The 15,033-nt window shown below is 42.4% G+C and overlaps 1 protein-coding gene across 1 annotated transcript; it reads right to left on the reverse strand.

Moving 5' to 3' along the window:
* Positions 1 to 3,464: 3,464 nt before the first annotated feature.
* On the reverse strand, positions 3,465 to 11,912 carry LOC139225923 (serotonin N-acetyltransferase-like). Its single transcript, XM_070856783.1, has 3 exons — positions 11,753 to 11,912; positions 6,760 to 6,914; positions 3,465 to 3,770 (listed from the first exon to the last, which is right to left on the reverse strand). Exons 1-3 carry the CDS (start codon positions 11,910 to 11,912, stop codon positions 3,465 to 3,467), a joined length of 621 nt encoding a protein of 206 aa, XP_070712884.1.
* Positions 11,913 to 15,033: the final 3,121 nt, after the last annotated feature.

Raw genomic sequence — 15,033 nt, forward strand, 5'->3', positions numbered from 1 at the left:
CATTTTGTCCTCGGTATTAACTATACTGGCGTCCATAAGTTTGGTGTCATATTGTAGTCTTCGTAAGTGAAGTGAAAGAATTCCTTTTTTTCCATCAAATGGACCAGTTTGGAAAACTCAAACTCCCGACTGTCAGTGTCCACTAAAGTTAGGACTCAAATTTGTCTGTTTTAACTGAGAGAAATATGTCCAGCGCTTTGTACATTTATACTGCAAATACCTACCCACTGAGAACTTGAGTCTTGTTTGTTCTTTATTTTGATTTTGTTTCCATATTTTGTGATGCACCATGTTGATGGAACTGGTGCACTGAGCAGGTATATAGAGGATTCCATTATGAACAAAATTCCCATCAATATAATATTTGAGTATTGCACTGCTTTAACTTATACCATTTTACAGTGTTTTGGGAAAGAACTAGCACTGACAGTTAAACATAGGAATCCTAATAGCAATAGTGCTTGGTAGTGTTCTGAAGTCCAAATATATATAAGTATTATAATCAGACCTTCATAGTGCAAAGCCATTAATATCTACACAAGCAGCAAAACTTCAGATGTACATTTGTTTATAAAATACAGATTGAATATATGTAGAACTGATTGCTTTGTTGCTCCTCTTACATTGCTTAAGTACTGTGTAAATTGCATTACTAGTCTGAATGGGTCTGAACCAGTCTGACTGGAGTCAATATCAGAAAAGGGGAGGCAGGATTACCTGGGAGCAGTGGTGATCATTTCATGTGGATTAGCTACCACATATCTGGTGAAAAGCTAAATAGATTCAGACTAATCACTTAGAAACTTTATTACAGAAAATACTGACGAATTAATTGTTGATGGAAATATGAATTAACCAGAAGAAAGTTGAAATATAAATCCATTCCCTTTCGCTTCCTAACTATTGTGGGAAACCTCAAATCACCTGCAGCAAATTGTTCACTCTTAATGTTTCTTCCATTGGAAAATATGAGCAAGTCCTCCCTTTTTGCTGTATAAATTATCCTCCCTCATTTGTGGTGAGTTTTGTGTTAATATTTTGAAACTTTGACTTTTAAGAGTTTTTCTACCCTTTACAAAAGATTATATAAGCCTTAGTTTTAGATAGCCTTGTGTTAACAGCAAGAAGTTAATAATTCATAACAGAATCTGATTTACTACGTGAGTTGGATGTGTTAATGACTCAATTTTGAATTCCACAATTGACTGGCAGCATTTATATGATCACTGTTGCATACTGATGTGAAATTTACAGTATAACCCATATTCTAGGGTTTTACTATTGCCACTGAACAATTTTCAGCAAGTGTGTGATGAAAACCTGGATTTACTTGTCCTCCTAATGTTGTGCTTACATGAGGGGGATTTGCTGAGATTAAAAATTAACTTTTTTTGCAGGCAGAAAATCATATTAGAAGTGTAATACTAATTTACAATTCACATCTTATATTTTAGAAAGATATTTATATTAGAATACTTTTGATTGGAAACCAACCTATAGAATCTACAAGGATCCAGATGTAATTCATCCAACTGTTTGTGTCAATTATGTTCAAACATGTTTACTCATAACTTGGGCAGAAGAGCTGCTGAAACGCAGAAAAATGATGTGCATGTCTTTTCCAGGGTTTCTGCCGAAGTTTGGGTGGACAATTGGGAGAACTTTGCAATCATTGGAAACATCTGGAAATATACCCCAAATTAGTTAACTCCTAACTTCAATGTGTATAAAGTGCTATTAAAGAATTGCACTGTCTGTAAGTCACAGATTGACAGATGGCTATATATACACAAAGTGTACTGTAGCCTAATGATAGTATGCTGATATTCTAACAGTTCGAAGTGGAAATCATTGACTTCAATTGAGCAACCTGCATGTTTACATGATTTTGTTTTATTCTGGAGGAGTCCTCTGTTGAGCTGATCTTTATCGATCAATGGACTTTAAGCCAGAACCCCAATAATTTTAGACCCAAATATTGAATTGTTGACTGAGACTCACCGTCCTACAACTCGCAAAATGGGATAAGGAAGCAGTATAAATTTGGATTGAAGTAGTCTCTAATAGGAGCAATCTCTAATAGGAGCAGCATCATGCCCGAACAAAAAAACTTTCTAGGTACAAGTGGGGAAAATGCAAAAATATTTTACAATTGAATGGCACAGATATAGTTTGTGATATATTTGTCCTATTTACTTTATGCAATTTGACAAATTGATTTAAATGTTTTTAGCTGAATTTGAAGTTAGCACTAAGCACTTGATGCTGGTGACTACCTGTAACAAAAACTTAGTCTAGCAGCACATCGAATCTTTAATGTAATGCCACGAAAGGAAAGGCAGGCAAGATTGGTAGTGGTTAATGGTGTCTAGTCTGTGTTTGGTAATATACTAATATTTTTTATTGAAAAATGATAAAAGTACAAAGATAATATTGGATAACTCTTTATAGTGTTTAGTAAATTACAGACAAAGTACAGTACCTATAAATATACATAACATTGTCTTTAGATTTTGGCAATGTGGAGATTACCTCAACTGAAGCAAGGCAAATAAATTACATTCTTTAAACATTATCAAAACATGATACTTAATTATATTAATATTAGATTAGTTCAGTTATTCTGAGTTGGGTGGGGTATAAAATGGGCAACCGATCCGATCTGATCCCTCAGGTTTCCTGCCGGATAGGTTAAGTTAAAATTACCCATATGTTTTTGGCAACCTTTTATCATTAACTTAAAAAAAATACGAGGAGTAGAGCCAGGATTTTGGGAACAAAGAGGTATTGCTGAATTGATGAAACATATCATCTTAGAATACATACTGAATCAGGAGTCTCCGAGTTGAAACTAGTATCATATTAACCATGTGATTGCTCAGATTTCTTTCAAAATCTGTTAATGACAAATGTACTGCAACTGGCTGCAATAGTATGCAGCATAAGCAGTTAGATCAATGAAATGTATTGTATAATGGCCTGACCAGAGTTTCATTCAGTTTGATGCACTAGAAAGATATTTAAAACAATTTTATCAAGGATATTTGATTAAAATTTTAAAACAAAAATTTCCTTTTAAGGACAGCCAGTGGTTCGATTAATTCATAAGGCCAGCTACAACTTTACAGAACTATGAGAGTTCAATGAAATGAAAGGGTGGGGTGTGTAACGGGCGGGCAATCTGCTTCCGCCTGTTTTATGCACCTGCCAAAGTTGAGAGTTCCGGCCATAATTTCTCGTGAGTGCTAATTTCAGTTCATTGATGGAAACATCTGCACTAAATTCATGACTGCACTTTTAACAACATTTTTAATCTATTTAAAATAAACAGGATACTGACTGTTGAAACATCACAGGCAGGGAATTTAATGTGAACACCACCAGTCCACTAAAAATAGCAGAGGAAATTGAATCACCATGTTTGAAAAATAACAACAGATCTATATCACTAAACTTGACATCATTTAGCAGCCACTGTTCCTCCGCAGGTAAGCTCCTCCTCCGAGAGTGTATTCCATTTCTGTAAATGTGAGGGGACCCACTGCGATACCAGAAGGTCCAATCTTTTTAAAGCCAGCTTTCTGGTAGAATGCGATCAAGAAGTCTTCACACATGAGAACAGCTCGTTTGACAGTGGGGAGACACCGTAAATATTGTAAGTATCGCCACAAAATGATTGAACCTTTCCCCTGCTGTCGGCACCTGTGGTGAACAGCCAGGACGTGGATGTGGACAGTGGAACCTCCTGGAATGTGAATGGTCATCGCATCCTGCATGGAATTGAAACATTAACTTATTAATCTCTGAAATTAAAGTCAACAATTATGTAAGTACATTAGATTGTGCAGAAAGCATCTGAAACTTCTCAAAAATCTATTACAGTTTCAAACAAATGGTATGTGATCCATCTTTCAGATGAGCCGTTAAATCGAGGCCCTCCCCCACACACACACCCTGGCTCTCTCAGGTGGATGTAAAAGATCCCATGGCACTATTTCGAAGAAGAGCAGGGGAGAGTTCTCCCTGGTGTCCTAGCCAATATTTATCCCTCAATCATCATAACAAAAACAGATTATCTGTCATTATCACTTTGTTTTTGGAGTTTGCTGTGTGCATATTGGCTGCCACATTTCCCACATTACAACAAATGACTACACTTCAAATAGTACTTCAAATAGTAAATTGGCTGTAAAGCTTTGAGATGTCCGGTGGTTGTGAACAGCGTTATATGAATGCAAGTCTTTCTTTCAGGATACAATGATTAGTGTTTTTGCAGCTGATGTACTTCTTTGTCACAATTATTGCTGTGGGAATGATGATAATTCTAAAAATAAATGCATTACAACCTGGATTTAAGTCAAGTAGAAAACTTGAGTAAGTAGTTTTGTTTCTGGGCTAGACAGCTGACTGTTGTGGTCCATTGAATAGAAGAGCATGTTGCTAACACCCTACACATCGCTCGAAACATGAGTTCCTGATTCTGGTCAGGTCATCAATGGAAGGTCGTAAGTGGAGGTTAAGGTTCTTAACTGGGGGGGCGGGAGAGAGAGAAATTCAGAAGACAAGTCAGCCTGGGCTGCTTTCACACACCTAGCACATGGTGACAAAGCTGTATTGGTAGGTCCTGGGAGTCAGTCACCTTGGCCTGGGCACGACTGCATAGCTCAATTTACTGATCGCATCAGAGATACAAAGTCAAAAAACATTGGCTCCTTAGTTTAAAGACGGTGATTGCTCAAGTAACTGCGACATATTGTGTACATGTCAAGTTTTAAGTTGTTAATTTAATGCTCCACCCGCCATGTTCTTTTTAATACAGAGAAGTATATATTTTCAAATGGAACTGCTTGAAAGACTAATAGTAAATATTAGTTAATCCTCTTCGTGCCCCCCACAGCTACTTTGTTTTTTCCTCTGCGGTACACACAGTCAGAGAATCAGCTGGGCCAGTGTTTGTCATTGCTGTTAGTTACATTAAAACCTTCTACGTGCTTTTTCTATTCTAGACTGCCATCTACAGCCTTCAAGATACAGGATAAAATGTTTCATTTCAATTTAAGGTCTTGCTCCTTGGCATATTGTTTCCTTTCAGTTAAGTTTATCTTTACTGGTGCTTGTATTTCTCAAATGTGCTCTCCACTTTATTCACAACTAATGCTGTAAATTCTACATTCATTGTCATATGAGAGTGGATCTTGATCATGATTGTGAAGTGAGCTATTTTCTGGTTATTTAACAGTCGTTTTTACAACAAATGGGAAAAGATGCTTAATCGAAATACGGTTCTTATATTGTGTTACACTAGTTTTGCATTAGCAAAAGTAAATAACTCAAATTGGAATAAGTAGTTACCATATTTGTGTAGTATTTGGCTGAAATATTATATCCTTCGTGTTGTGTTGCCTCTACCTCAGGTTCCATCTATCATCACTCAACTGCTAGAAATTAGTTCTCGGTTTTTGTCTTTTCACTATATTATAAAAGTAGAACTTTTGAAAGTCTGCTAATGGCAAAATTGTAGGGGGTAGAAAAAATATAGCAATACCAAATATGGATAAGTGTAATGGAATTATGTGTAGGTGCAAAAAGATTTAACTTTGATTACAAGAATGCATAATCATGCCTTGTAGATGAAAGAGGAAAATAATATCGACCACTTTTTATAAAGGGCTCTACAATGAGATGACATACATAAATTTACAATGCCAGAAGAATGGTGCATGAATCCTAGGATAAAAGATTAACTATACTATGAGAGTAACACTGCACTGTATTAGTAAGACGGTTAATACATTTAATTTTGATATTCATACTCAAAAGGGATACTGACGTTAGGGTTTAGAGAAGGGCAACAAAAATGATTTTAGAGTTATAGTTCTATAAGAACCAGCCATATGAAGGAAGATTCATTCGTAAACTGAAGCAGGACAGAAGATATGACTGGTGTAAAGGCTGCTGGTAAGTTATGTTCACAACGTAATGCAAGGTTGCATGATTTTAAAATTTACAAATGTGCCAGTCTACAACACATGATATACATCTCTGGCATGCACATCGAACTAACATTTTCAACAAAAATAAAATCCGTTCAAATGTAAACTAAAAAATATTCACTAGAAAACGCTGACACTAAAATTAAGGAGTATGAACAATAACCAAAAAACTGCTGGAAATCTGAAAACAAATGAATTAGCATATTGTGGAGGTGGGGCGACTTGGTGCTTGGGGTGGGCTTTTTCCTTCAGAACACTGCTGGCGGGGTGGTCTGCACCCTTGGTAGCAACCAGCTTTTTTCTTCACCCAAGCTCCTGAACCACTGAAACCTGATCCACTTTGCCAGTTTCTTGTGCTTCCATTTGTACCTGCCTCCCCCGCCCGCCTTCAGCTATTCACACCTTCTATGTCTCGTGCATGCCTTTTATTTCTTTGATTTATCTTATTACATCTATTATCTCATGCTAATATCACTTCTACCATTTAACCATCTGAAGTATTTTACAGATCATTCTGTTTTTTGTGTGCGTTTTTTCCATCTCCTTTCCGTACCTATTTGAATGCTATTCATCTGTAATATCTTGCACTTTTGACAGTCTGCACCTGAAACATTAATTCCTCTTCTTTCCAAAGATGCTACCTGACCTGTTGGGGATTTTCCACATATCCTGTTTTGGTTTTGATAAAAGATAAAGTAATATTACTAAGTATAACACTTCTTTCAGCATTGCTGTGCTAAGTAAGAAGAAAGGCAATGTTTCTGACCTGTGACAATTTGTCCTTGTCCCATCCAGAGCCAATAACAAAGGCTACGAGCCTCCCCTCTTCAAACCAGCCAAGGGATAACTCGGGGCACAGTTCAAGAAAATGTCTCACTTCATCCATGTGCAAAGGACACTCTCCAGAGACAGAAATAAAGGCTTATAGCAAAAAAAGAGAAGACACTGAGTTTTTGATTGTACTATCCTGTATTCTCAAATTGCATCCAAATGACAGTTTGCAGTGTAACATTTTATATTCATTGGCATTTTTTGACCAACTGAAGGTAGTTGACAGCCAACCAACCCCCTTGACACAACCCAAATGTGAGTGTGGTTTGGATTATACCAAAGTCAACAGCTTCACAAAGTAAAACATTAGAGTTGTACGCCCTCATTTATCAGTACATTATAAAATCAAAGTGATTAGAATATCTAAATAAAATATAATTTTATGTACAAAAAGCAATGCAATACAAATATTGGGGAAATCTTCAACCATGTTAAGCTAAAGGAATACAAACATCCAACACATGGGAATTACTAAAGCTTAAAAAAAAAAATTCCTAGACAGTCCAAACCACAAACTATCGCACAGAATTCAATTGGTTATCATAGAAATTTACGGCACAGAAGGAGGCCACTCGAACCATCGTGTCTGTGCCGGCTGAAAAAGAGCTTTCCAGCTCTTGGTCCATAGCCTTGGAGGTTACGTCACTTCAAGTGCACTTCCAAGTACTTTTTAAATACGATGAGGTTTTCTACCTCTACCACCATTTCAGGCAGTGAGTTCCAGACCCCAACCACCCTCTGGTTGAAAAATGTTCTCCTCAATTCCCCTCTAATCCTTCTACCAATTATTTTAAATCTATGCCCCCTGGCTATTGACCTGTCTGCTCAGGGAAATGGGTCCTTTCCTATCCAATCTAATTTTATACACCTCAATTATGTCTCCCCTCAGCCTCCTAAGGTGGCTTCACGGAAGATTTCACGGAAAAAGAATGGATAAAGGAGAACCAGTGGATGTGGTGTATTTTGACTTCCAGAAGGCATTTGACAAGGTGCCACATAAAAGGTTACTGCACAAGATAAAAGTTCACGAGGTTGGGGGTAATATATTAGCATGGATTGGATAGAGGATTGGCTAACTAACAAAGAACAGAGAGTCGGAATAAATGGTTCATTCTCTGGTTGGCAACCAGTAACTAATGGGGTGCCGTAGGGATCAGTACTAGGACCCCAACTATTTACAATCTACATTAACGACTGAGTAACGTAGCCAAGTTTGCTGACAATACAAAAATGGGAGGAAAAGCAATGTGTGAGGAGGACACACAATCTGCAAAAGGACATATACAGGTGAAGTGAGTGGGCAAAAATTTGGCAGATGGAGTATAATGTTGGAAAGTGTGAGGTCATGCACTTTGGCAGAAAAAAAATCAAAGAGCAAGTTATTATTTAAATGGAGAAAAATTGCAAAGTGCCACAGGACAGTGGGACCTGGGGGTACTTGTGTATGAAACACAAAAGGATAATATGCAGGTCCAGCAAGTGATTAGGAAGGCCAATGGTATCTTGGCCTTTATTGCAAAGGGGATGGAGTATAAAAGCAGTGAAGTCTTGCTACAGCTATACAAGGTATTGGTGAGGCCACACCTGGAATACTGCGTGCAGTTTTGGTTTCCATATTTAGAAAAGGATATATTTGCTTTGGAGGCAGTTCAGAGAAGATTCACTAGGTTGATTCCGGGGATGAGGGGGTTAACTTTTGAAGAAAGGTTGAGTATGTTGGGCCTCTACTCATTGGAATTCAGACGAATGAGGGGTGATCTTATCGAAATGTATAAGTGTCAAGCCCCCTCATAAAAAGTGGTTGCAGACAGAATGTTTCCACTGATAGGGCGACTAGAACTAGAGGGGCCTTGATCTTAGAATAAAGGGCCGCCCATGTAAAACAGATGAGGAGGAATTTCTTCACTGAGGGTTGTAAATCTGTGGAATTCGCAGTCTCAGAGAGCTGTGGAAGCTGGGACATTGAATAAATTTAAAACAGAAATAGACAGCTTCTTAACCGATAAGGGGTTATGGGGAGCGGGCAGGGAAGTGGAGCTGATTCCATGATCAGATCAGCCATGATCTTATTGAATGGTGGAGCAGGCTTGACGGGCCGTATGGCCTACTCCTCTTCCTATTTCTTATGTTCTTAAGATCTTGGAGAAGTGACATAAATATTAAAGGGAGAAGAGTGAAGACGCTGTGGGGACAGGCTGAGTGAAGATCCTGGGGACAGACTGAGGGAAGACCCTGGGGACAGACTGAGTGAAGACGCTGGGGGGACAGACTGAGTGAAGATCCTGGGGACAGACTGAGTGAAGACCCTGGGGACAGACTGAGTGAAGACGCTCTGGGGACAGACTGAGTGAAGATCCTGGGGACAGACTGAGTGAAGATCCTGGGGACAGACTGAGTGAAGGCGCTGGGGGGACAGACTGAGTGAAGATCCTGGGGACAGACTAAGTGAAGACGCTGGGGGGACAGACTGAGTGAAGATCCTGGGGACAGACTGAGTGAAGACGCTGGGGGGACAGACTGAGTGAAGATCCTGGGGACAGACTAAGTGAAGACGCTGGGGGGACAGACTGAGTGAAGATCCTGGGGACAGACTGAGGGAAGACCCTGGGGACAGACTGAGTGAAGATCCTGGGGACAGACTGAGTGAAGATCCTGGGGACAGACTGAGTGAAGATCCTGGGGACAGACTGAGTGAAGACGCTGGGGACAGACTGAGTGAAGACGCTGGGGACAGACTGAGTGAAGATCCTGGGGACAGACTGAGTGAAGATCCTGGGGACAGACTGAGTGAAGACCCTGGGGACAGACTGAGTGAAGACGCTGGGGGGACAGACTGAGTGAAGATCCTGGGGACAGACTGAGGGAAGACCCTGGGGACAGACTGAGTGAAGATCCTGGGGACAGACTGAGTGAAGATCCTGGGGACAGACTGAGTGAAGATCCTGGGGACAGACTGAGTGAAGATCCTGGGGACAGACTGAGTGAAGACCCTGGGGACAGACTGAGTGAAGATCCTGGGGACAGACTGAGTGAAGATCCTGGGGACAGACTGAGTGAAGACCCTGGGGACAGACTGAGTGAAGACGCTGCGGGGACAGACTGAGTGAAGATCCTGGGGACAGACTGAGGGAAGATCCTGGGGACAGACTGAGTGAAGATCCTGGGGACAGACTGAGTGAAGATCCTGGGGACAGACTGAGTGAAGATCCTGGGGACAGACTGAGTGAAGATCCTGGGGACAGACTGAGTGAAGATCCTGGGGACAGACTGAGTGAAGACGCTGGGGACAGACTGAGTGAAGACGCTGGGGACAGACTGAGTGAAGATCCTGGGGACAGACTGAGTGAAGATCCTGGGGACAGACTGAGTGAAGACGCTGGGGGGACAGACTGAGTGAAGACCCTGGGGACAGACTGAGTGAAGACCCTGGGGACAGACTGAGTGAAGACGCTGGGGACAGACTGAGTGAAGATCCTGGGGACAGACTGAGTGAAGATCCTGGGGACAGACTGAGTGAAGACGCTGGGGACAGACTGAGTGAAGATCCTGGGGACAGACTGAGTGAAGACGCTGGGGGCAGACTGAGTGAAGACCCTGGGGACAGACTGAGTGAAGACGCTGGGGGGACAGACTGAATGAAGATCCTGGGGACAGACTGAGTGAAGATCCTGGGGACAGACTGAGTGAAGACGCTGGGGACAGACTGAGGGAAGATCCTGGGGACAGACTGAGTGAAGACGCTCTGGGGACAGACTGAGTGAAGACCCTGGGGACAGACTGAGTGAAGACCCTGGGGGGACAGACTGAGTGAAGACGCTGGGGACAGACTGAGTGAAGATCCTGGGGACAGACTGAGTGAAGATCCTGGGGACAGACTGAGTGAAGACGCTGGGGACAGACTGAGGGAAGATCCTGGGGGGACAGACTGAGTGAAGATCCTGGGGACAGACTGAGTGAAGACCCTGGGGGGACAGACTGAGTGAAGACGCTGGGGACAGACTGAGTGAAGATCCTGGGGACAGACTGAGTGAAGACGCTGGGGACAGACTGAGGGAAGATCCTGGGGACAGACTGAGTGAAGACCCTGGGGGGACAGACTGAGTGAAGACGCTGGGGACAGACTGAGTGAAGATCCTGGGGACAGACTGAGTGAAGATCCTGGGGACAGACTGAGTGAAGACGCTGGGGACAGACTGAGGGAAGATCCTGGGGACAGACTGAGTGAAGACGCTCTGGGGACAGACTGAGTGAAGACCCTGGGGACAGACTGAGTGAAGACGCTGGGGACAGACTGAGTGAAGACCCTGGGGGGACAGACTGAGTGAAGACCCTGGGGACAGACTGAGTGAAGATCCTGGGGACAGACTGAGTGAAGACCCTGGGGGGACAGACTGAGTGAAGATCCTGGGGGGACAGACTGAGTGAAGATCCTGGGGGGACAGACTGAATGAAGATCCTGGGGACAGACTGAGTGAAGACGCTGTGGGGACAGACTGAGTGAAGATCCTGGGGGGACAGACTGAGTGAAGATCCTGGGGACAGACTGAGTGAAGACGCTGGGGACAGACTGAGTGAAGATCCTGGGGACAGACTGAGTGAAGATCCTGGGGACAGACTGAGTGAAGATCCTGGGGACAGACTGAGTGAAGACGCTGGGGACAGACTGAGTGAAGATCCTGGGGACAGACTGAGTGAAGATCCTGGGGACAGACTGAGTGAAGATCCTGGGGACAGACTGAGTGAAGATCCTGGGGACAGACTGAGGGAAGATCCTGGGGACAGACTGAGTGAAGATCCTGGGGACAGACTGAGTGAAGACGCTGGGGGGACAGACTGAGTGAAGATCCTGGGGACAGACTGAGTGAAGACGCTGGGGGGACAGACTGAGTGAAGATCCTGGGGACAGACTGAGTGAAGTAGTTTCCTACCTTCCCGCTCGATCTCGAAGACGCTGATCGCGTCGGTCAGGCTGAGGTTGCGGAACTCGTTGGCTGGGAGGGTGTGACGCCTGCCGCTTCGCGGGCTCGAACCCGCTGAGTATCTCAAAGCAAAGGGCTTGAGGAACGGCGAGGCGCTGGTTGCTGTCATCTCCGCCTTCAGGTCCGCAGAGACAGAGAGGGAAAAGCGGGCTGTGTGCAGGGCGCTGTCCGGCTGCGAGCTGAGGGGCTGCTTGTGGCTGTGAGCAGCGCCTGTGCTGTGGGAGGTGTCGGCACTGTCCGCCTGCTCGCTGAGGCACACCTTCTCATACAGGCAGGAACTGAGCCCGCTCAACAAGCAATTCATAATCGGCTTATCCACTCAGCCAAAGCTGGCGATTGCCTGTATGAAGGAAGCGATTAGAACTCCCACACTGATCTAATGGGGTGGTCTCACATTGAATACAATTATATCGTGTCCCTGTCCCCTAACTGATCCATTCTGGTCATCAATGTCACTTCCACTGCCTGTTTGCTGAAATTGAACAACAATGCAAACCAAATCTATACATATGTATGAAAGTATATAACAGTCCCAAATTGGCTCAACACTCCGTGACATGACAGAAACAATTAGCTCGCTTATTAGATCGTCAGAAGCACGAGTTAGCCACCAGGAACAATACCACTAAATCTTCAATTTTTAATATAATTGGGTTTTTTTACGTCTATCGTTTATTTGTGAAATTTCCATACATTTTATCTTTTTTGCAGCAGCTTTTCTCCATTCTGTCGCAGAAACGAGTTGGTAATGGTTCTAAAATCAGTATATTTTAATATATTTTCATGGCGTGGTTAAAATTTCCAGTTCTGCAGTGCTTACATTGTAAATATGACAAGGACATCGATCATCTTAAGGATGCACTTTTATACCACTGACAAGTTTTACACTTTAAAGTGTCACGGTGTAGTTGTGGGATCCCTGAGTCGGCAGCCGGCCTCAGGCTATGCGGGCTGAGATCACCTCACTGCTTCTTAAACTCTTAACAAGATTTGTTCTGTTGTTGTTCTGTTGCTTCAGAATGCTCACGCACAACTCTGAGCCAAGTGTAAAATCTGTTGCACCTCTTGGGCACCTTTGAGAATGTTAACACTCCCGCTCAGGCTTTTTCACTGAGAGCAAACATTCACATTAGCAGCCAGGCAGTGCAAATAAAAGACAGACGTGCATTTATATAACGTCTTTCACGACCGCCGGACGTCTCAAAGCGCTTTACAGCCAATGAAATATTTTTTGGAGTGTAGTCACTGTTGTAATGTGGGAGGCACAGCAGCCAACTTGCGCAAAGCAAGCTCCCCAAAACAGCAATGTGATAATGACCACAGACAATCTGTTTTTGTTACGTTGATTGAGGGACAAATATTGGCCAGGACCCCTGTTCTTTGAAATAGTGCCGTGGGATCTTTTACGTCCACCTGAGAGAGCAGACGGGGCCTCAGTTTAAAGTCTCATCGAAAGACAGCACTTCTGATAGTGCAGCATTCCCTCAGCACTGCATTGGAGATTCAGCCTAAGTTTTTTGTGCACTAGTCCCTGGAGTGGGACTTAAACCCACAACCTTCTGACTCGGAGGCAAGTATGTGACCACTGAGCCACAGCAGACACTACAAATCCATACAGCAGCGAATTCAATCTCACTGCACAGAACTGGTAACAGGGACACTCCATGCATGAGCCTCGCTGCATTTATAATCCCGACTATTTGGAAAGGTAATATCATAGAGCTAGAAATATAGATTAGCTCCATGGTAGATCGAAGTAGTCGCTGCTCATCATTTGAAACTTTAATATAAAAGTAAAATACTGCGGATTCTGAAAATCTGGAAGAAAAAAACACCCTTTCCCTGCCTCTGCACTTGCTTAAAAACTGTTACATCTCTAACTCAATGCTGACAAAAGTTCATCGACTGGAAACGTTAACTCTGTTTCTCTCTCCACAGATGCTGCCTGACCTGCTGAGTGTTTCCAGCATTTTCTGTTTATATTTGAATGAGATGCGAATGAGATTTCCAAATGATAGACACAATCCTGTGGAGAGGAAAGCCGCTAAAGACAACAGAGATAGTAAAGTTGTAAAACTAAAGTATAATGAAAGGAAATGTTTGAATATCATAATTTATAGCTTCATTGTACAAACAAAATGGTGATAGGATATTTGAATAAAGTCAAGTTAGATACACCTGTCCTTCAAAATATTAAGTTAAGAAAACTGAAGCCGAGAAGTTACAATAGGCAGCTTTACCTCACAGTAAGGTGGACATACCAGTAAGGGTTATGACCTTAATTCAAACAGTACAATGGAGGGGTGATCTGAAGTAAAATGTTTTAAAATAGTTCATAATGTTGATAGGGTAGACACAAAAAAACTACTTCCTCTGATGGGGGTCAAGAACAACAGTACATAATCTTTAAATTAGAGCTGGGCCATTTTGGAGGGAAATCAAGGAGTGCTTTTGTCACACAAAAGGTAGTAAAAATCTGAAACACCTCCCCCCCCCCCCCCCCCCAAAAGGCTATGGCTCTTGGGACAATTGGAGATTTCAAGACAAATCGATAGATTTTTATTGATAAAGGTATCTAGGGATATGGAGTTAAGGCATAACATCTTGGACGCTGGAATCGGAAGTACAATTTTAAAATTTGCAGATAACACCAAATTGGGTTGGTGTAGTTAATACAGAGGACTGCGACAAAATACAGCAAGATATTAATAAACTTACAAATTGCGCATGTAATTGGCAAATGAACTTCAATACAGACAGACAGAACTTGCATTTATATAGCGCCTTTTATGACCTCAGGACATCCCAGAGGGCTTCACAGCCAATGAAGTACATTTGAAGTGTAGTCACTGTTGTAATGTAGGAAACACGGCAGCCAGTGGGCACACAGCAAGATCCCACAAACAACAATGTGAAATAACCAGATAATTTAGTGATGTTGGTTGAGGGATAAATATTGGCCCAGGGCTATGGGGCGAACTCCCCCTGCTCTTCTTCCAATAGTAGCCATGGGATCTTTTACATCCTCCTCGGGTTAACATCTCATCCGAAATTTGGCACCTTCCACAATGCAGCACTCCCCCAGTCCTGGTACTGGGAGAGGGTCAGGCTTGGATTATGGGCTCAAGTCTTTGGAGTGGGTATGTAGACAAGTATATAGATAAGTGTGAGATGGTATATATTGTGTTCCTAACTCAGATGAGGCTGCACACAGGGTGCTTAAAGTAACA

The sequence above is a fragment of the Pristiophorus japonicus genome, chromosome 15, assembly GCF_044704955.1.
Source record: "Pristiophorus japonicus isolate sPriJap1 chromosome 15, sPriJap1.hap1, whole genome shotgun sequence".
Lineage (NCBI taxonomy): Eukaryota > Metazoa > Chordata > Chondrichthyes > Pristiophoridae > Pristiophorus > Pristiophorus japonicus.

Bases quoted from the DNA above. Each gene is read 5' to 3' on its own strand.
- LOC139225923 (XM_070856783.1), bottom strand. From the start codon at position 11,912: ATGACAGCAACCAGCGCCTCGCCGTTCCTCAAGCCCTTTGCTTTGAGA. The intron at 6,915-11,752 runs GTAGGAAACTAC...TTTTGCTATAAG, and splicing joins CTTCGAGATCGAGCGGGAAG to CCTTTATTTCTGTCTCTGGA. The intron at 3,771-6,759 runs GTCAGAAACATT...AATTCCATGCAG, and splicing joins ACAAGGACAAATTGTCACAG to GATGCGATGACCATTCACAT.